The 23,611-nt window shown below is 43.2% G+C and overlaps 1 protein-coding gene across 1 annotated transcript in view; it reads left to right on the top strand.

The window, feature by feature from the left end:
• NRXN3 (neurexin 3) overlaps positions 1–23,611 on the top strand; it is a 1,814,506-nt gene that overhangs the window by 1,274,649 nt on the left and 516,246 nt on the right. Inside the window, 1 exon segment of the mRNA XM_030213725.1 lies at positions 20,053–20,234. Within this exon segment, the coding sequence (XP_030069585.1) occupies positions 20,053–20,234 (182 nt within the window).

The following is a 23,611-nucleotide window of genomic DNA, read 5'->3' as shown; positions in this document are numbered from 1 at the left end:
CAGGGGTAGAAAGGTAGATTTGGGAGTCATCTGCATAGAGATGGTAGGAAAAGCCATGGGATGAGATTAATGAACCAAGGGAAGAAGTGTAGATAGAAAAGAGGAGGGGACCAAGAACAGAACCCTGAGGTACGCCGACAGGCAGAGGGATAGAAGTAGAAGAGGATCCACCAGAGTGAACACATGACTAACTTAAAAACATGGATAAATTTACAGCAGCACACCCCAAAACCATTAGTCATCAGATATGGGTTTGGTACTCAGTGCTAGAGCCTGAGAAGATGGTCTGTTTTTTTTTTTGTCTCAGATGCTTTATCAAGATTTTCCATTTTCTGTAAAATCCAGCCCATGTTACGAATTCTTTAAAATCAAAATCTTGTGGTTTGGCTTTTCATCCTTGTGGACAGTCTTTTCAGTTGAACGTGCAAACATATTCTTTGCCCTTCTTGTGCTCTCTCCTGCTTGCCTTAGCAGGATTGGGTCCTAGTAAAAGTAAGGGTGTGAGAGCCAACATTTTTTGTTCTTAGTTTCTCATGTAGTTTGTGTGTTTTTTTTTTAAATATTGTCAGGTTTTTAAATTTCTTTTTTTGTTTAAGGCAGAATCATAAATAGTATGCCCTATTCCTGACACATGGAGACAACTACATTTCAGGAAGTTTCCTGTTTCAGATTAAAACTGAGATGAAACAATATTTGAAATACTGTTGATATTTCCCAGGTTAATTCATATTGTACCTACCATACATGTACCTTATCTACCATAATATCACCTTGTATTCATTCATACCTCGTATTTGTTCAGACCGGAACCGGCTAACGCCGATAATGGTAATATATAAGCCACACTGACCCTGCAAAAAGGTGGGAAAATGTGGGATACAAATGTAACAAATAATAATAATGAATGCACACCACTAAGAATAGGTTGAAGCTTTATTAATGTTCAGGAGAGATTTCAGCACCATGGAGAGAGCTCCAAGAAGGCTCATGGTAACATATAGTAACATAGTAAATGACGGCAGAAAAAGACCTGCATGGTCCATCCAGTCTGCCCAACAAGACAAATTCATATGTGCTACTTTTTGAGTATACCCTACTTTGATTTGTACCTGTCCTCTTCAGGGCACAGACCGTATAAGTCTGTCCAGCACTATCCCCGCCTCCCATCCACCAGCCCCGCCTCCCACCACTGGCTCTGGCACAGACAGTATAAGTCTGTTCAGCACTATCCTCGCCTCCCACCACCGGCTGGCTCTGCCACCCAATCTCGGCTAAGCTCTTTAGGATCCATTCCTTCTGAATAGGATTCCTTTATGTTCATCCCATGCGTGTTTGAATTCTGTTACCGTTTTCATTTCCACCACCTCCCGTGGGAGGGCATTCCAAGCATCCACCACTCTCTCCGTGAAAAAATACTTCCTGACATTTTTCTTGAGTCTGCCCCCCTTCAATCTCATTTCATGTCCTCTCGTTCTACCGCCTTCATACCTTAATACAGCCACAGCAACCCTTTGCGTCCTTCTGCTAAGCAGCAATTAAGGGCTACAGGTTCAGGTTGCATTTATTTGATATACCGCTAAGGAAAACTACACCATAGCGGTGCACAATATCAATATTAGGAGAGGCTTAAGGAAAAGAACTACCGCGTGCTTCCCACGTGCCAAAATGCACTACTGCAGGGCGTGCTCCGGTGCCCTGTGGTAGTTCAGACATCTGTGCACGCTTCCCCAGTGTATTTTTTAGTGCCAGGGGTATGTTTGGAGAGGTGTGCTCAGTGTTAATTGGTTAGTGCAGCCAGATTGCCGCACGCCAACTGGTGAGCACATGGTTAGCGAATGAGCCCTTTGTGTTGGTAAGGGCTCAGGCGCTAATGGCCATGAGCTAATTTGGAAACAAGCACCTGGCCATTAATAGAAAAAATGGAAATGCGGCCTGAGTGGGTAGGGAATCCTGTGTGCTAATCATAGCGCATGACTCCTTTTAGTGCAGCTTAGTAAAAAGGTAATTGGGGTCTAGCTTGGCCACTGTTGGAAGCAGGATACTGGGCTAGATGGAGCATTGGTTTGACCCAGTCTGGCTATTCTTATGTAAACGGCCACTAGATCAGGTAGAAATCATTTTTCACTGCCTTTACTGTAGCCTTCTACATTCTAGTGTGCCTTCAGGATTCCAGCAGCCATTCTGGTCCTAGAGAAAACAGGATTCTTTATAGCTTATAACACATTTTATTGGGCCCATATAAGAAATCTGTCTTGGTTGTCACACTGTTACTGAGTGAAATTAATTGTGGTGCTGAGGTCTGTCAAAGTCATGAACAAGTTCTACCATAATATATGATGTTAATAAAGTGTAATGGAGCAATTTTCATAAATACCCACAAAGGCATAAGAGCCAACACACATTACTGTGACTGAAAAAAAAAAAAAAGAACAAAGCATGGTGAGAAATAGTGGCCAGACCATATTTAAATGTAGAACATAGGAGGTAGTGCAAACGGAGGAAAGGCTCATGTATCCAAAAGCAAGACAATTCCGGGAATAACATGTATAGAATGTTTGTAGGTTTGGGAAGCTTGCCAGGTGCCCTTGGCCTGGATTGGCCGCTGTCGTGGACAGGATGCTGGGCTCGATGGACCCTTGGTCTTTTCCCAGTGTGGCATTACTTATGTACTTATGTAAGAGCTGGAATAGCACTGAAAGACCCATCAACGTCTTTTCATTCCCAGCTCCAGTTTACCCTCTTCTCCTCACAGCTCATGCACTCCACATTCTAGCCCTGGTCCATCCATACTACCCACACAATCCCCAACCCAGCCAGGCCTCAACTGTCTTTCTTCACTACCCCACCCATACACATCACACGGTTTCTCTGATCCCAAACCATTCTTTCTCAACCCCCTTCCTCTTTCCATCTTTTCCTAATTCCCCTCACTTTTTGTTCCTAATACATAATTTGACTTATATGCTTTAAAAGAAGTGGCTCCATCATATCCCTCTCCCTTCTTTTAGCAAGAATCCTTTCCTTTACCCCCATTCTTTCCATCACCGTTATACCGCAGCCCTCTATTTCCTGTTGTCCACAAGATGTGGAAAGATGTTTGGGGGCACCAGCATTGCAGTGCCCCCTAATTTGAGATGCCTCGTGCTTCCACACAGGTGATAAACTCCAAACACGGGAGTTGAACAACAGACCTCTGCAAGGAACAAGAAGAGAAGCCAGGACCTTGTAGTTGATCCAGGAGAAAAACCTAACCCAGACAGTTTGAGGGCAGTGTATCCCTTGCCCCTTCCGAACTCCACCCATTTCTCCAGTCACCTCATGCTGCTGTTGCCTTACTATTTCTTTGGACTGATGTAGCACGTAGGGGGCAATTCAAAAGCTCCTCCTTTCTTTTAGAGAATTCTAGCATAACTGGGTGTTAACATGCCTAACACTGAGGCACTCACATTTATGCCAGTGTCTCTGAGTGGCAGGTATGTGCATAACTGGGACCCCTGCCTTGTCCTACCCTTGCTCTGCCCCTGTGTGTTCTCCTCTTTGCATATATGCAATATAAGGGCACTTCTGTAAATATGTGCTGTTGTACGTGTCTTCTGTGTGTAAGTGCACAATGTGCTAATCTGTAATGCAGCATGCAAGTGTCCTCACATGTAACTGCAAGGGGGCATACGTGTGGGTGGAGCATGGCGTGTCTCCTATTTATAGAATAGTCTACGTTATGTGTATTGCACAGGGCTCTTTGGTGTGCCTGCCTTTGACCTCACATGAATGGTCAAGTCAAAATTCAGGCATGCCAATAGACAATTACAGCAGTAAAAATATTCAGATAACAGTACAAAGTATGGCATAGTATACTACCTACAATGTCAACACAATATGTAATAGAACATTTTAATAGACAGCGTAGGGTATAAGCAAAGATGGAACATATAGATAGGTAAAAAGAGGACTCATTTAAAGAAAGGTGAATGTGAGGTCAGAGAGATGGTTTTTTTGGCCATCACAGAATTGGCTCTCAAGGTGTGCTTTTGGCTGGTTCTAGGAGTCTGTTTTATAAAGGCACTTGGCCTCCTATCAGGCCTTCATAAAAAAGTTTAAAATAGGCACCTTTGCGGAGCTGTAGATGTAGGCGTCTTGCAACTACATCATCGCCTCATAAAAGTTTTGTGGACTCTGCTTTTACTCTTTGTGCAGCCGTGTGAATGAGGCACAATAGCAGACATGCTTTTGAAAATTGAATAAACATAAGCTTTTTTTCCTCTTCAACATAAACACAATCGTGATAATATCGTCTCTCCCTCAGCTAAAAAGATGCAGACTTTTAGCTGTATTTGAGCAGGGCAATTTCTCCCCTTAGTTGTCTTTGAAATGTGCTCTCATAATGATTGACTCTTGATTGGTGGTACAACTTTCAAGTGTGGCTGCTTATTTATTCCAAAGAGCCTTTTTCTATAATAGATACACAAATCAGTAGAAGATGAGAACAGTTAGTGTCATATCTTGGGTTTGTAGGATTCAAACAAAACAGCTCACACCTAAACCTTGTTGAAGCTTTGAGGTTGCCTTACCTGGGCTCTGCCATCTGGTATAAGAAGGGCTGAATCAGTATTTAGCTAAAAGAATTTCAGGGCCTGCTCAAACAGAAGCTTCCAAACAGGAGAAGGGAATCCACCTTACTGAGGGTTTGCGGAGAACTCAAGTCTGTGGACTGAAGATGCCTACTGTATTCTATTCGTCTACAAAAGGTTGATGACGCACTCCCAGATTCTACTTTTGTTGCCGCCCATAACTGCACAATTTAATTGAGAAACAAGCCGATTAATAATAATTGGGTGTTACCAGTTACTGATGTTAATTGGCACTTATTAAGATTGCATGATATTCTATGAGGCATGGTGCATGACCATGGTCGTGTCAGGAGCGTTCCAAAACATTGCACGCAGAATAATAGAATATAGGCTAAGAAGGGTGCCACATTTTCTGCAGGTGTAAGTCTAGTGCCAAAGGTGGGAATTGGCGCTAAGCTTGTGCCCTTTATAGAATCGGGCTTAGCGCTAATTTTCCTCGGTGCCGAATTTTGAGTGCCATGTACTGAATCCAGCCTACTGTGGAAGTGGAGCAGATGAGGATAGAAATGATGCCAGTCAATAACAACAACAACAACAACAACAACAAAAAGCACCTTAAAATGGCCAAAGATGTAGAATTTAAAAGAGCCAAAAATACCTTAGTCCAAGGGTGAGGAAACCCAAGAGTCTTCCCTGGGAACTAGGAAACGGCACCGGATCACATTCACTACTTTTGATGGCAGAAAATAGGTCATTAGGTCATGAAATGAAATTGGTCTGACTAGTTCCTGCATTTTCAGCTTTTATAGTGCAACGTTTTGGCAGATCTGATTACGACAGAGAAAAACCAACTCGCACATTCAGTCTGCATTGTTATTCCTGTACTAAGGAGACATCACGGCTGCCACACAGGTTCCAATTTCAGATGTCACCTGTAGAACTAAATATGGGAACTGATGAAGAAACTCGGAATATCTTGCAGACTTCTAGTTGCCTTGCCTGGAAGCATTCAGAATATTCTATATCTTGTCCCTCCATTTTGTAGCTCTGCTAATTCATTCAGTGGAAAAATGTGCTTTTTGTAAAGCTGATTGGTGTGCTGTCACTCTCTGGATAACTGTGAGATGTTTGGAACTGAAGGATACCGCAATGAGGCCACAAGACAGACCACAGAAGGGCGGGCTCGGTAAGCATGCAGCTGAAAGGCTGGAGCATGCCATATGGACAGAAAATAATGAAGTCCATTTGTGGAACAAACTCAAGTGCCACAGTGCAGAAAGCACTTGATACAAAGCAGTGATGTGATTGGTTATTGACACTCCTTTATGATGTCACTGTCTCATAAAAATTATATCACGACTTCACAAATTTTTATTTTGAAATCATTTATACAGTAGGGTCAGTAAATTCCAATAAAACATACTTATTTCAAAAGACAAAATACAGTCAACCAGATGAAAGCCTTACAAATGGACAAATCGTATAATCTAAAATCAACGCAACATACAAGTAATCCAAGATCTTAAAAATATGTAACAGCCTGGCCCATAATTACAATGAACGTCAGGTCTGTAAATCTAATGTGTGAATTTCAAAGCTTCCTCAAAAAGAAATGAAAAACCAAAACCAAGCTGATGGTGGAGAACAAGTCCAGTTACGTGACATTAACATTGACTGCCAGGGCTTCTCTTGTAACTCAGTCATCCAAGCTTTGGGTGCAGGTCATGCAAGGACTGTACAACCACTGGGCAAAGTGCAGCTAGTATGGAGCCATCCTCCTACAGATCAGAAAACTCCAACCAGCCAACCAAGTGCATGAATCTCGACCAACTGGACCTGTCAAAGATAGAGAACATCATTCAATGGAAATGAGATGTCAAAGGTGGAGAGTGCAACATAGTAGAGGATGGCAGATAGACCTGTATGGTCCATCCAGTCTGCCCAATAAGATAAACTCGTAGCATAAGGTATGATGTGATACTACATATGTATACTTGATCTTGATTTGTCCTTGCAATTTTCAGGGCACAGACCATTGAAGTCTGCCTGGCCTTGTTTTCCAACTACTGAAGTTGTCATTGAAGCCCCACTCCAGCCCATCCAAATCTGTCCAGCCACAATGAGGGCACAGACTGTAGAAGTCTGCCCAGCACTGGCCTATTTCTGTAACCATGATCAGGGCACAGACCGTAGAAGTCTGGCCATATTGGCTATGCTTCTCAATTACTAGTGCCGCCATCTAATCACTTCTAAGCTTGTTTGGTTCCCTGCCTTCCATACAGGATTCCTGTGTGTTTATCCCATTCATTTTTTAATTCTGTTACTGTTTTCATTTCCACCCCCTCCCAGGGGAGGGCATTCCAGGCATCTACCACCCTCTGTGTGAAACAGTACTTCCTGACATTATTCCTGAGTCAGCCTCCCTGCAATCTGAAGTCTCTGGAAAAGGCTTGTTTGTATATTAATGCTTTTCAAATATTTGAATGTCTGTGCCCTATCAACTCCGTTTCTCCTTTCCTCCAGAGTATACATATTCAGGTCCTCAAGTATCTCCTCATGCATCTTGTGGAGCATACCGCTACCATTTTTGTTGGTTTTCTCTGAACCGCTTCCAAGTCTTTTTACATCCTTAGCAAGATACGGCCTCCAAAACTAAACATGATACTCCAAGCGGGGCCTCACCAATAACTTGTACAGGGGCATCAACACCACCTTTCTTCTGCTGGTTATACCCTTCTCTACGCAGCCTAGCATTCTTCTGGCCATGGCCACTGCCTTGTCGCATTGTTTCTTCACCTTGAGATCCTCAGACACCATCATCTCAAGGTCCTTCTCCTGAGCTCATCAACCCACTGTTCAGCTATAGACAGCTTGTTTCTGGCATGTCTGAGGCTTGCAAAAACACTTGACTTGAAAGGCACGTTGTGATATTTCCAGAGGGAGAAGAGATTTACACAGTGGAGTAATTTAATTCTTGCAGTGTGCCTTTTTATAGCAGCAGGATACTTTGAGATAAACTGCAGTACTTTAAAAACGTAATATGGTTTGATATTGAAAAGCATTTATGTGGCAAGGGGTAACATGGATGCATAATTATTTTTGTTTTCGTTTGTTTTTTAAATCTGAGGCAGATACAGATCTTTGGGGAAAGGGGGCTTGATTTCGAGCTTGGGTAGGTAAAAACCAGCAAAAATTTAATTTCAACATCTATATGCCAACATTTAGCGGGTGTAATATCAAGACGTAAAGGGGCAATTCTGTAACTGGGCACCTCCATTAGGTTGCCTGAGAACACGTGGTAGGAGACTATTTTATCACAAAACAGAGGGAATGGAAGAAGTCAGAATGAAAAAGTGAAGGAAGAAACCTGCTAGAGAAAAATTGGAAGCTGAGAGAGAAGGTTCCCTCAAAAACCCGGAAGGGAATATAAGCTGTTTGTTAATCATCTTTATCTACTAGCTAACTAGCTGACCTAGAAGAGCTTTTTGACCCCTGATGCAGGCGTTTGTACGCCGAAACACGGCCCGTGTCGGGTATTCATCATTAATAAAGGATTGCATTTTTCTCATTCCTGAAGGCCCAGTGTTTACTTTTTCTGTTTGTTAGGAGACTATTTTATAACAGAATCTGGTAACAGAGGCCATTATACAGTACTTGTGTAACCCAGGATTGACACCCCCTAACAGTTTCACACTCACAGTTACAACAGCCATAGAGGTGGCATGTGTTTGGGCACCTAAATACAGCAGGCAAACATGTAACTTACAGCATTCTGTGCATTAGCCCCCAGAGTCTGGAAATGGTGTGCTAATGAGCCAATGAGCTGTAATAATTGGGTGCTAACAGTCGATTATTGGCATTAATTGCCAGCAATACGGATTTGGGTGCACATCTTGTTAAGACCTATTCTACAAAGATCCGCCCACAAAACTTACCTAAATTCTATAAATAGTGCCAAAAACCTGGCGCTGAAAGAAGCGCAATGCTCTAGTCTGTAAACATTGTTCAAAGTTAGGTGCCATTTATAGAATAGCGCTAAATGCCGGGATCCACAACTACATTTAGGCACAACCATTTACACCAACGAAACCTTCGTTTCAATCCCCGTTGCCGAAATTAGGTGTGCAGCGCACTTATTCTATAAAAACGCACCTAAATTGCAGGAATGCCTCTTATCCACCCACCTGCTGTGTAAAATTAGTACCATAGTGCATGGGAAGGAGTGGGAGTAACTTCCTTTTGAAAATCTGGTACCAATCAGGGCATAGCCAGACTCCCAGTTTTGGGAGGGCCTGAGCTGCACCCCTTGCCCAGAGTCTTGTCCACTCCCCCAACCCCCCAGTACCTTTAAATTTCTTTAGTTCTTCGCCGGCAGCAAGCAGTGACTCATACCTGCTACTCGCATCTTCCCTGAGCCTTCTCTGTGATGCAGCTTCCTGGTCCTGCAAACAGGGAGTTGCATCAGATGGAAGATTCAGGGCCAGCAAGAGCAATGGGTATGAGTCAGTTCTTGCTGTCAGCAAAGGACTTAAAGGCACCAGGGAGTTGGGGGAATGGAGATAAGAGATCCCTGATTATCTGGGAGGAGAGGAGGGAAGGCAGAGATGCCTGGAGTCTTCAGCTAGCAGGGCTTGGGGATCCCCCCCCCCCCAGCCATATCACAGCTGTGCAACTGCTGAGTGGCCTTGTGTCCACCCAGCCCACTTTTTTTTTTTTTGGTTACATTTGTACCCCGCGTTTTCCCACTCATGGCAGGCTCTATGCGGTGGGCAATGGAGGGTTAAGTGACTTGCCCAGAGTCACAAGGAGCAGCCTGTGCTGGGAATCAAACTCAGTTCCCCAGGACCAAAGTCCACCACCCTAACCACTAGGCCACTCCTCCGCTCCACAGGTATCAATGTATCTGTTCTTTGCCTCTAGACTGATACTGCCCCTCGTGTGTTGTTCTTTTGTAAGGCTGGTAATGACTTTCATTTGAAAATAAAACGGCTAAGCTGATATTCCATCTCAGCTCTGGAAAGGATATCTGAAGGCATCTCTTGTTTGCTCTCTATGTTAACAGACCCTTGTGCGGGACTCAATCATTCTTCACATGAGAGAGACAGGAGTGTATTTGGTAAATAAGAAATGTCTTGCACTCACTCTGTGTGATGCTTTTCTTCTTTCCACACACCCTAATATTCTTGCTTTCAATGCACAATAGATGCCTGAGATTACGCTGCGATGTGTGTTTCATTGTCTAATTGATTCTCTTTTTCGTGGGAGGACAGCCTCGCAGTCCTCCTCACTGTACAGATGCTAAATTGTTATTCAGTCAGCTGCATTTAAACTCATCTCCCAGGTTAGAATCTGTGGAAGGAAAGAGTCTCATTTTAATGAATGTTAAGAGGGCCTTCAAAACATCAGCAAGGGTGCGGTCCACCCCGGGTACAAGCGGTAAGGGGGTGCGTCAAGCAGTTGCAGAGCTGCAGTCTACATGCTCCTAGATCTCGGCTCTTCCGGTCCCCTGACCCCTCTGACACCTTCCTATTCAAGGGCAGGGGACTGGCAGAGCTGACAGCCATGCACATGTAGACTTTGGCTCTGTGACTGCTCGATGTACCCCCTTACTGCTTGGGGGAGGGATTTGGGTGATGTTCCTGGAGGAGGGGAGTGCTTCGCCCCATGTGGCAACCAAGCTAGGTGCTCATTGTGCCTATTAACCGATCACTCCTGCAGAAAACAAAAGTGTGGTTACCTCCAGACTGTTGAGTGGCAAGTGTTTCCACCTGGTCCAGCCGTCTTCCCCCATGTACAATTCTTCGTAAGCACTCTGTGTGACTCTGTCCACTTCTGCAGACCCATCGAGCTGATCCCTAAACATTGACTTTTACAAAAAGTGCTTTGCCTATCCAGGTTTTACCAGGAAATAAGACAAGTAGTGCTGGATGGCAGATCAAAACTGCAAAGGCCATCCAGTTTGACCACTTTTTCCCCTCGTACAATGTATATTTGTTTAAAACATTTTTACTTATTGCAAGTCTGATTACACTGGCTCCCACTAAAAGAATGAATTACATTCAAAATCTGCACTCTGGTTCATAAAATCATTTATGGAGAGGCCCCGTTATATATGTCAGACCTTATAGACCTACCAGCAAGGAACACAAAAAGTTCTTCATGCACCTTCTTAAACCTCCAATACCCCAACTGTAGAGGATTCAAATACAAATCGGTTTATGCATCCAGCTTCTCCTACGTCTGTACACAACAATGGAACGCACTACCGAACGCCATAAAAACAACGTATGATCTGACAGCCTTTCGAAAGTTACTGCAGACTAACTTGTTCAAAGAGACTTATAAAAAGAATCCTATATAATAAAACTCACCCTCAACGTTCTGAAGACACTGACGTCAGTGTCACTTCCTTCGGGTTCGAAGGGTTTGTGGTGGTGAAGCCACCAAAATCACTGTCTCTGGGCCCCGCCCTCGCATCAAACATGACATTGAGGGCGGAGCAATGGTGTCACAGATCGAGAGCGGAGCAATGGCGTCAGTGGCTTCACAACGAACAAGGACTCAGGAGATGAAGGTGGCGTGCGTTGACGAGGTGCGGAGCAATGGCGTCAGTGCCTTCAGAACGACGAAGAGGTGGGTAGGGGGGGTTTGGGGAGGAAAACCTTGCTAGCGCCCGTTTCATTTGCTCCAGAAACGGGCCTTTTTTTACTAGTCCTTCATAAAAGACTTAACATTGAAACTGAACTCTTTTAATTTGATTACTTTAATCATATTGTTATCATTGAACGTTATACTTTATCCTTGATCTCATATACCTAAAATGAATCATTTATTTATTTCCTTCTAATTTACTTGATATTTTATGTACCTTAATTGTATTAATACTCTGCACTTCTCATTCCGTTAATGGTGATTGCCATTGTGGCATAATGTAAGCCACATTGAGCCTGCAAAAAGGTGGGAAATGTGGGATACAAACGTAGCAAACAAATAAATAAATAAAATTTAAAGTTTATAATGCTATCATATACAATAATAAACAGAAAATCATAAATAAAAACATAGTTAAATAAAATGTCATAGTAAATTAATTTAAAAGCTTCACCAAACAAATATGCCTTTAATATCTTCCTAAAAGTATGACTATCCAATTCCACACTTCACTAGAAAGTAGTGGGCATGCAAATCTCTCATGCATATTGATTACAAACATATAAGAAATCGTTCCTGCACATGTGTCTCCTAATGGTTTTTCTACATTCCTCTTCCTCTACCACTCAACGCCATTATTCTGTGACTCCTGAGGGAGACTAGACCTGTGGAAGCAGCCGTATTGATCTTGAAGGTACTATTTTGTAAGTTAAACCCCTGAAGATGCCTCCGGGTGAAACGCATCGATTGCGTAGGGTTTGACGCTGTTGGAAGCTGTTCACTAAACCGACCAACTGTGGTCATGTTGATGATTGAAAGTTGGTGAGGTGTGGTATCTAAATGGGACAGTGAGACATTAAATTTACCTACAATGGAGGTAGTGCGTGCAAATTTATTTCACGTATATTCATTGTCAATATCCTCAAAACCTGACTGGCTGGGTATGTCCTGAGAACTGGATTGAGAACCCCTGGCTTAACAGGTCATTTCGGGTGGACTGGACACCTTTTTCATTCTCCACTTGCTTTTCAGTGACATTCCTCAGGATTCCATCTTTGTGCCCGGTGATGGAATGTATAGGAGATTGCTGGTTTCCCTTTAAATGTGGAGGAGTAGCCTAATGGTTGGAGCATCAGTCTTGGCATCCAAAGGTGGCCAGTTCAAACTCCACTGCTGATCCTTGACTGAATCCATGCTGACTTTGTCCCATTAAAACCATGTGAGATTTGGCTCTAGTTTCCTCGGTTCTCACCTCGCTGCTCTCACCATTAGGCCCATCATCATTGTGAAATATGCTTGAGATTGTGCCTGTCCCCACTCCACTTCTGATAGGTAGAGTGCTGCTTGATTGAAGGCCTGACAAGTTGTGGCTTTTTGGGTCTGCTGCCTATCTGTTCTCCTCTGTTTCCTGACAGGGCTAATGAATTTCCAGTGTATCTCTTCAGCATGTCCTGGAAATGTCTTTAATTCTATGGGACCAAGGAAGCATGGAAGCTAAGTACATTTAGTAACAACACAGACCCAGGATGGATTTACAGTTAGGTAATGGGGTAATTTTCGAGGACCCTGACACTTCCAAGGCCTCTCGAGGTTCTCCAAATCACTACTGTTAGCGTTAAATGTTTTATTTTATTTATTTATTTTTGTTACATTTGTACCCCGCGCTTTCCCACTCATGGCAGGCTCAACGCGGCTTACATATTGTATACAGGTACTTATTTGTACCTGGGGCAATGGAGGGTTAAGTGACTTGCCCAGAGTCACAAGGAGCTGCCTGTGCCTGAAGTGGGAATCAAACTCAGTTCCTCAGTTCCCCAGGACCAAAGTCCACCACCCTAACCACTAGGCCACTCCTATTTCTGAACTCTAGTTTTGAACTTTTTTTAATAAAAAGTATAAAAATCTGAATTAAATTAAGCATTTCACAGCTCAAGTGAGACTAATTTAACTTTCTGATGTAGTATGAAAAACCTGTCTACATTATTAGTTTCATCAAACAGTTGAATGGAGGTCCGCTGTCTTATTAAGCAGATTCTAATTCACTCTTTTAATCCATTTATCTAAGACCTGTTTCCTTTCTGATGTGCTTCACTGGCATAAAACCATGTTTCAGCATGCGAGTGTGGAGCAGTGCAAGGGTTGCATGAAGAGTCGGGTGTATCTCACTTTCTCAGAGCTTTCAGTAGCACGGCAGTGGGAAGAGGCTTTCTGCTGAGCTATCAATTTTCTGTCTACAGCATGTGTTTGCTGTACGGGACACTGTTCTAATATCAGGCCCCATAAATGCCAAACAATAGCAGTCAACAAACAAGATGTAACAAAAACCACCCTGTTCAAAAAAGCATACCCTCCCGATCCAACTTAAAGGTCTGACCTTGGCTACACAAGAAGACCGAAGCATGTACGAACACAGCACTACTCTCCCACTTTACGACTATTACTGTGACTTTGCCATTTAAATTTCATCTTATCACAACATCACATTGTATTTTTTCACACCGGAAACAGCAAACGCCTTTCCGGCACTATGTAAGCCACATTGAGCTCGCAAATAGGTGAGAAAATGTGGGATACAAATGTAACAAATAAATAAACCTTTTCCACAGTGTTGGCCCTGCCACTAGTTGGATAAGGCATTCTAGACAACCACCTTTCACTTGAAAATCACGCTATATCCACTACAAAGAAAACGTTCAATATGATGTGGATATTGAAACACGTAAAACCCTATTGTCCCCTGAAAACTTTCCAGAATTTAGTACAATCCATGGTACTTACCCATGTCGACTACTGTAGTAGCATTTTCCTTAGCTGCAAAGCCCATATCCTGAAAAAACTTAAGACTGCCCAGAATACAGCAGCAAGACTAATTTTTGGCAAATCATGTTTTGAGTCCGTAACCCCTCTTTGTGCAAAACTTCACTGGCTCCCTATCAAAGAACGAATCAACTTCAAGGTCCACACATTAATCCACAAGATTATCCATGGTGAATCTCCAGACTATATGCTCAATCTGATTGACCTCCCTACCAGAAACATGTCTGAATCTAAGCGAAATTACCTCAACCTGCATTACCCCAACTGCAAAGGAATCAAGTACAAGACCTATCGTGGATCTAATTTCTCCTTCCTGGGCAGTCAACTCTGGAATGCTGTCCCCAGATCTATCCAATCAATCTGCGACTACCTACCCTTCCAGAAAGCACTAAAAACCCATGTATTGAAGCAAGCCTATCCAAACGATCCAGATTAATTTTATGAACCATCTACCTAACACATACCCCCATGATAACGACATTGACCCAGACTTCATCTCCCACCTTACTCCCCTCTCCATTGCCTTTTTCTACCTACTCATCTCGTCTATTATTCTGGTATAATTAACTTTTACCCTCTCTAACAACATTCTGTATTGCTTTTACTACGTAAGCCGCATTGAACCTGCTTTGAGTGGGAAAGCACGGGATACAAATGTAATAATAAATAAATAAAATTCACCTAAATCAGCAGCAGTTGGGGTACAGGAGTGGTGCATCCTATCTCCCCTTTTTTCCTCTTCATGCTGCTGTTGCCACCCTCCTCCTTCCAGAGGCAAAGAGGAAAGTGGAATCAGTGCCATCCCCTAAGCACAGGCCCGCAATCATGTGCGGTCGCATCATAAACCATCTCCAAGAGGTAGACCTTCATTAGACTGATGGGGACAAGTCATTACTTGAGCGCAGGCCTGTGCTTTGAGGCTTCACACTGGTGCTGAATCCTCTTGATTTGTATGCTGTGGAAACAGGAGAGAGGAAGGGGGTGGGGAAGTGGAGATGCTGGACTGTTTGGGGGGTGGTATAGAGGGAAAAGGGAGATGATAGAATGTTGGGGGTGGGTAAGGAGGGAAAGGGAAGATGCGGGAATGTTGGAAGGGGAGAGAGGGAAAAGGGAGATTCTGAACTATAGTGGGGTAGGGAGGGAAAAGGGAGATGCTGAAATGTTGGAAGGGGAGGGAGGAAAAATGGAGATCCTGGACTGTAGTGAGGTAGGGAAAGGGAGGTCCTGGATTACAGATGGGAGGTATAAGACTTTGAGCTGCCCCTGGGTTGGGGGGGGGGTAGATGAATGTTCACTTAGGATATCTAATATTCTTGGGCTGGCTTTGCTTTTCCCTGACTAATGTCAGACATTTATGACTTGCTTTTGAGTAGTGCACCAAGGAAGGAGTTACACTGTTTGTATAACACTGTTGTTCTCTGAAATGTCCGCTATTCAGCTTTTGCTGGCTGCTGATTTTAAAACAGGATGCCTGTGTAAAGTCCAAAGAGACATTCATTATATACAGGCAAGATAGGCAGCTAAGTGCCCACGTAAAACAGACACCAGATCCAACCCCCCAAAAAGCATGTAAATGAGTGAGGTTAATTTTATAATGGGGTGCAATGGGTTAGACACCTACAGAGGCTCCTACTTGTCTCCCTAAAATGCAAGTATGTGGAACACGGCATACGCCTGGGTTGTAGACACAATTATGTACACCTGCTGGAGACCTTCTGTAAGAGAAAGCACGCACTTTACATACATACCTATGTACATTAAGGTATTTTTTACAGTCTTTATGCATATATGTCACGCTCCACCCAAACTTCATCTTCCGCACGCCCAGTGGCAGAGTGCACGCCACCATGCCACTGCACATGGTATTTTATAAGAGGCAATTTACATATCTATGTGTTTTAAAAGCAATTCCTGATGTAAGGATGCCCTTATGTTACACTTTTCATTGGTTATTGGACTTGAATACAAGCAAATCTTGGGTGGATCTTTCAGTTTTCAAGGCGATAGGTATTTGGATTTAACATAAGAACGTAAGAATAGCCATATACTGGGTCAGACCAATGGTCCATCTAGCCCAGCATCCTGCTTCCAACAGTGGCCAAGCCAGGTCACAAGTACCTGGCAGAAACCCAATTAGTAGTCAGATTTCATACTACCAATCTCAGGGCAAGCAGCAGCTTCCCTATGTCCATCTCAATAACAGACTATGCACTTTCCCTCCAGGAACCTGCCCAGACCTTTTTCCAACCCAGATGCTCTAACTGCTGTTACCACATCCTCTGGCAATGAGTTCCAGAACTTAATTATTCTTTGAGTGGAAAAATATTTCCTCCTATTTGTTTTAAAAGTATTTCCATGTAATTTCATTGAGTTTCCTCTGGTCTTTGTACTTTTTGAAAGCTTTAAAAATTGATTCACTTCTACTTGTTCTACACCACTCAAGATCTTGTAGACCTCAATCATATCCACCCCCCCCCCCAGCCTCTCTTTTCCAGACTGAGGAGCCCTAACCTCTTCAGGTTCTCCTCATATGAGAGGAGTTCCATCCCCTCTATCATTTTGGTCGCCCTTCTTTGAACCTTTTGTAATTCCGCTATATCTTTTTTTTGAGATATGATGACCAGAGTTGCAGACAATACCGAAGGTGAGGTTGCACCATGGAGTGATGCAGAGACATTATAATAATCTTTGTCTTATTTTCCATCCCTTTCCTACTAATTCCTAGCATCTTCCTGTCCCATGGCTTTTAAATTTTGCCGGGAGTCTCTCATGAGGAACATTGTCAAAAGCTTTCTGAAAATCTAGATACACTACATCACCCGGCTCACCTTTATCCACATGTTTATTTATGCCTTCAAAGAAGTGAAGCAAATTGGTGAGGCAAGACTTCCCTTATTACTTCATATGTTCTTTTTAGACACCAGTTAAAAGCTTTTTTTATTCGACAAATGTTTTAATGCTTAGGGGGAAGTTATCAATGTGGGCTACTGTCAAGTCAGGTGATTTTTACCACAAGTTGGCTTGTTTAATAACAGTAGCCCAAGCTGATAACTTCCCCTCTTAGGGATCCTTTAACAAAGGTGTGGGAAAAAGTGGCCTTAGATCACCCTTATGCAGGTTTTTCCCGCATGCTAAAGCTGTTTCCCTCAGCTGGAAATGGCCAGTTTCTAATTTCCAGCATTAATGCCCACATGCTGATGATGTCATTCATGCGTGGCCATTAAAAATAGATTAGCATGTGAGCCCTTACTGCCACCTATTTTGTAGGCGAGAAAGGCTTACATGCTAGTCCCTCGCCACTCCAGACTCCATCCCCAGACACTCCCCCTTTCACTACCCCCAGTCATTCCCCCTCCATGAAAAACATAAAGATTTTTCTTAGCTTTTGGTGTACGTGCGTAGAGTGCAAAATTACTGCAGGACACCTCAGCGTGTCTCATGATAAACCTTTTCCAGCTGTGGTAAGCATGCGCTAGCGCTTACTACAGCTTGGTAAAAGACCCCTTAGTTTATATTATTCTGCTAGTTTTTCTTGTAATAATGTTATGATTATTTTAGGTGTCATTGTATTGTTTCTTTTTGGTTATTGTCCGTTTTTCTTTTATTGAGATGTACTTTGAACCCTTTAGTAGGGGAGTCATCAGACTATAAGTAGACTGGACTGGATTGAATGTATAAAATGACCTCCCTGGTTTGTAAATCACAGTTAAATAGTCTCAATAAAATAATCATAACATTATTACAAGAAAAACTAGCAGAATAATATAAACTAAGGGGTCTTTTACCAAGCTGTAGTAAGCGCTAGCGCATGCTTACCACAGCTGGAAAAGGTTTATCATGAGACACGCTGAGGTGTCCTGCGGTAATTTTGCACTCTACGCACCTACACCAAAAGTTAAGAAAAATCTTTGTTTTTCATGGAGGGGGAATGACTGGGGGTAGTGAAAGGGGGAGTGTCTGGGGATGGAGTCTGGAGTGGCGAGTGACTAGAATGTAAGCCTTTCTCGCCTACAAAATAGGTGGCAGTAAGGGCTCACATGCACAGCAGGGGTAATTCAAATCATTAAGTAACAACCCTGTGGTTATAGATTACTTCAATCACACTTATAAGGAATGGACAAATCAAGTGAAATGGGAGCCTCAGCATCAACTCGTTTCACACAGGAGCATATCTCGTGACCTGCCTGCATCGTCTTCGGCTTCCATATATTATGACATGTGGAGGGGCATAATCGAAAGGGGTGCCCAAGTTTTCCTAAGGACGTCCTCGTCCTTGCAGGACGTCTCGGCGAAGGGGCGGGGAAACCCGTATTATGGAAACAAGATGGACGTCCATCTTTCGTTTCGATAATACGGTCGGGGATGCCCAAATCTTGACATATAGGTCATCCTTAGAATTGGTTGTTTCTGATTTTTGGCGATAATGGAAACTAAGGACGCCCATCTCAGAAACGACCAAATGCAAGCCCTTTGGTCATGGGAGGAGCCAGCATTCATAGTGCACTGGTCCCCCTCACATGCCAGGACACCAACTGGGCACCCTAGGGGGCACTGCAGTGGACTTCAGAAAAAGCTCCCAGGTACATAGCTCCCTTACCTTGTGTGCTGAGCCACCCAAAACCCACTACTCACAACTGTACACCACTACCATAGCCCTTATGGGTGAAGGGGGGCACCTAGATGTGGGTACAGTGGGTATGTGGTGGGTTTTGGAGGGCTCATATTTACCACCACAAGTGTAACAGGTAGGGGGGATGGGCCTGTTTCCACCTGCCTGAAGTGCACTGCACCCACTAAAACTGAACCAGGGACCTGCATACTGCTGCGATGGACCTGAGTATGACATTTGAGGCTGGCATAGAGGCTGGCACAAAATATTTTTAAACTATTTTTTTTGAGGGTGGGAGAGGGTTATTGACCACTGGGGGAGTAAGGGGAGGTCATTCCCGATTCCCTCCGGTGATCATCTGGTCAGTTCGGGCACCTTTTCGTGGCTTGGTCGTAACAAAAAAAGGACCAAGTAAAGTAGACCAAGTGCTCGTCAGGGACGCCCTTTTTTTCGATTATGGGTCAAAGACGCCCATGTGTTAGGCACGCCCAAGTCCCGCCTTCGCTATGCCTCCAACATGCCCCCGGGAACTTTGGTCATCCCCGCGATAGAAAGCAGTTGGGGACGCCCAAAATCGGCTTTCGATTATGCCGATTTGGGCAACCCTGGGTGAAGGACGCCCATCTTCAGATTTGTGTCGAAAGATGGGTGTACTTCTCTTTCGAAAATAATCCTGATTTTCTCACAATAATTCACTTGTAGAATATATTTCATATAAACTTTAAAGCTTAGCTTTTTAAACTTAAGCAACTGCAATGGGACCCGCTCCTTTGCTTGTACACACATGTTTTTTATATATTACACATATACATAGGTCGTAGGTCATATTTATTTGTGATACCTTCAGTTGCGTTGTATCTAGATGGTTTACAGCTCAAACTTGGAAATGAAAAGGGACAGAAAGAGGATCAGAAACGAGGTAGCCAAGGAAACATTAAAATATCAAACTATTTTAAAATGTTTAAAAAATATTGAACTAAGATACAAAAGAAGGGAAAGGGGTAAAAGGATAAAGGTGAAAGGTGAGGGCAGGGCACTACCCCCAAGGCAAAATTTAATCTGAAGGAAATGCCTTTTGATGATTTTGCCTTCACCCTGATCAAACTCTGTGTGAAGGTGGTGCAAAACTAGAGACACACTGCACACGTATATATTACACACATGCAGTCGTGCAATTTTATAAAACACTCTCACCCTGTGTAAAAGGGGGAAAGGCCTCACAGAATTATCCCCAGCATGCTCAGCTGCTGCAGAAAGTGGGTTTCAGTGCAGAAAGTATCCTGTGGGCTTCGTTCAGTCTTGGCTCTTCTTGGGTGTCCTAAGAATTTCCGTGGAAGCTGTGCAATGTGAACAGTTTCTGTGAACAGTTAATGGACATTTTTTCTTTGTTTTTGCTTTATTTTTCAGCTGGAGCCACCTACATATTTGGGAAGAGTGGAGGTCTCATATTATACACGTGGCCAGCGAACGACAGGCCAAGCACACGAACGGACCGCCTGGCTGTGGGTTTCAGCACCACTGTGAAGGACGGCATCCTGGTGCGAATCGACAGTGCGCCAGGGCTCGGAGACTTCCTCCAGCTACACATAGTGAGTACCACACACGCCTGGCTCTGCATAAGGTTTCACCGACAGTCCCTGAAATGTTCTCTGCTAGGAAGAGCTTCTCTGCACTAACTGGTTCTGTATTTTGTTTTTTTTAAAGAAGCTTATTTTTGTGGTACTGCAGAATTTTCCAGGAATCGCGTTAGTGATAGATCAGACATGACGGTTGATGGTTTTATCTGTAATTGTCTTAAATTTCAGTGACATGGGTTCTGTGCAGATTTTTCTTTCTATTCTCATGACATTCATGATTCTCTTTCTTTTGCTTACTGTGATGTGCAGCTTCGTATATCCCGTGGTTTAGGATAGGGAGGTAAGAGCAGATGAAGCTAGCATGTGGCTGGAGACCACGAATGGGCTGCTTACTGCAGTGACTCGTGACTGGTTTTTGAGGTTCTTTTCAGCCAGGCCCAAGAGCACAGTCAGTTTACCCTCCTCACCCTTTCTGGGCCTGCGATTTATTTTTCGAAATTTCTGCAATTTCCTGTGGTGAGTCTTTGAGTGCAATGAACTCCACTTACCGTAGACCTCTCTGTGGTACTGTCTCTCTAGTGCATTTCCTGGATAGAAACTCCTGTCACATTCCCTTTATAAGAAGCTCTTTTCACAGTCTGCAGTGTGGTCCTGGGTATGGAAGTTACCCCTGTCGAAAGAACATTTCACTAATAAGAGTAACTTAATAGACCTGAAATTGCAGAGCAAGTTTTGACCGATTCTAGTTGGTTTGGATATTGTAACTTTCCTTTATCTTGTACGTGCAAAACAAGTCATGAGGGTGTTTTATTAGTGAGAAGACCACTAGTGAAGAGTGTAATCAGTGCTGTAATGCAGCAAGTTACATGTAATTACTTACCTCTCTGCGTGTCTAAGCAGTGGAACAGATTACTCTTCCATCTGTAGAATTAATTCATATTCATTTTAGTCACATAACTTTTTAAAAGCCTCACTCTGGGAGGAGTATGGGGGCGAGTCATGGAGGGAGAGGAAAGGGCGGAGTGAGTTTGGAATGTAAATGTCTGGAAAATATATTGCAGACAAGAAAGGGATGGATAGGGAGGGGTCAATTATATCAGTAATTGGTATTTTGGTAGTTGGTTTGGTTATAATATACTAGCTGTTAAACCTGTAACAACTAGCTAGTTTTTTGTTTTCCTATGGCCTCCCCCCGTCCACCAACCCCGCTCTCTCCCCTGCCCTCCCCCCAGCGTCTGTTTCCCTCACTTCCGCCCCCTCCTTCCCTCCCTGCTCCCACCTCCTCCAATTTCCACGCCCATCTCCAAGCCCTCCTCCCTATTGGGCTGTACTGCTGGTGGAGGCGGGGCTTGGACTTCTACACTCTCAGTGTTCCAACTCTACTGCGCATTCGCAGGTGAGTCGGTCACTTGCCGTTGATATGTTTGATAGTAACATAGTAAATGACAGCAGATAAAGACCTTATGGTCCATCCAGTCTGCTCAACAAGATAAACTCATTTTACACGGTATGTGATACTTTATATGTATACCTGAGTTTGATTTGTCCTTGCCTTTCTCAGGGCACAGACTGTAGAAGTCTGTCCAGCACTGTTCCTGTACTAAAAGTTCTGAAGATTCTGGAATCCTCAAGAGTTACAAGATTCCGGAATCCCAATTAGTAGCAACATTCTATGTAGAACCCAAAAGAGTAACATAGTAACAGACGGCAGATAAAGACCTGAACGGTCCATCCAGTCTGCCCAACAAGATAAACTCATTTTACATGGTATGTGATACTTTATATGTATACCCGAGTTTGATTTGTCCTTGCCATTCTCAGGACCCAGCACTGTTCTTGTACTAAGTTCTGAAGCTAACGTCGAAGCCCCTTAAAATTTACACTCCAGCCCATCCCTATCTGTTCAGTCACGATCAGGGCATAGACCGTAGAAGTCTGCCCAGCACCAGTTTTGTTTCCCAATTACTGGCGTTGCCACCCAATCTCCACTAAGATTCCGTGGATCCATTCCTTCTAAAAAAGATTCCTTTGTGTTTATATACACGTACATGCTAATAATTTGTTAAAAGATGTGATGAAAACATTGAAAGTGTACATTGAAATTGCCGTAATAAAGATTAAAGTTACAAAAAAAAAAACCTAATAAAAGACCATTATGCCATCCAGAGAGTCTGTGAATGAACCCATTCAATTGCACTCTTCTTAGGTCAATGCCTGGCACAATGGAGGAATTGATTGTGACTATATGAGTCCGATATGAAAAATGCCGCATTCTTCTGCAGTTTCTTTCCATGGTTTCTTCTGAACAATCAGGCAATTATAACATTAGGTGAAGATGTTTGTTACTGCGGTACAACGTGGAAGGTGATCGCCTCTATAAATTGTCAGTTTTACAATGCCTCTGAGTTCAGTTTACAAAAGAGAAATGCAATCAAGCTTGTGCTCAGGTCAACACACAAACTGAACAGCATCTTAAACGTGAATCTCATTCAGAGGAGATAATTATTAGCAGGAATTAGCTGAAATTGAAAATTGGTTGATTTAAAAACAGGACACGGCTAAATAGCCAGGGGAGGTCTCACAGCCCAGCTTTCCGGAAGGATTTCTTAAATCCCATTAAAACACTCAGCTGTACTTTTTTGAATGCATGGCAAATGATTTATTCATCTGTCACTAGGCGTGTATCCTTGAAGATTTTTCATTCCTCCCAAAACCTAGCCTAGGAGTTCGATCCTCTGTGCTAGAGCATGAGAACATAAGAATAGGCTGCAAAGCCTATATCCTAAAAAAAACTTAAGACCGCCCAAAATACAGCAGCAAGACTCATCTTTGGCAGATCACGTTTTAAGAGTGCAACTCCTCTCCGTGCAAGACTGCACTGGCTCCCAATCAAAGAACGTATCAATTTCAAAGCCCAGACTTTAATCCACAAGATAATACACGGAGAATCTCCGAACTATATGATAAATCTGGTCGACCTTCCAGCAAGAAACATGTCTGTATCCTCACGAAAGTACCTCAACCTGCACTACCCCAGCTGTAAAGGTCTCAAGTACAAAACATATTATGGATCCAATTTCTCCTTCCTGGGCAGCCGTCTTTGGAACGCTCTCCCTAGACCTATCCGAGCAATCCATGACCACCTACCATTTAGAAAAGCACTAAAAACCCATCTATTCAAACAAGCCTACCCAAAAGACCCAGATTAATCTCATGAACCCATCTACCTTACATATATGAAGAGAAAACGACATTGACCCAGAATCTATCTCCCACCTTACCCTCCTCTCTCTATCACCTGTCTCTACCTACCTACCCATCCATTTACTACGCATCCATCCTTCTATAATGTTATACTTAATTTCCTACTTTACATAACAAAATTCTGT

The sequence above is a fragment of the Microcaecilia unicolor genome, chromosome 9, assembly GCF_901765095.1.
Source record: "Microcaecilia unicolor chromosome 9, aMicUni1.1, whole genome shotgun sequence".
Taxonomy (NCBI): Eukaryota; Metazoa; Chordata; class Amphibia; order Gymnophiona; family Siphonopidae; genus Microcaecilia; species Microcaecilia unicolor.
This window is presented reverse-complemented; position numbering and strand designations above follow the sequence as displayed.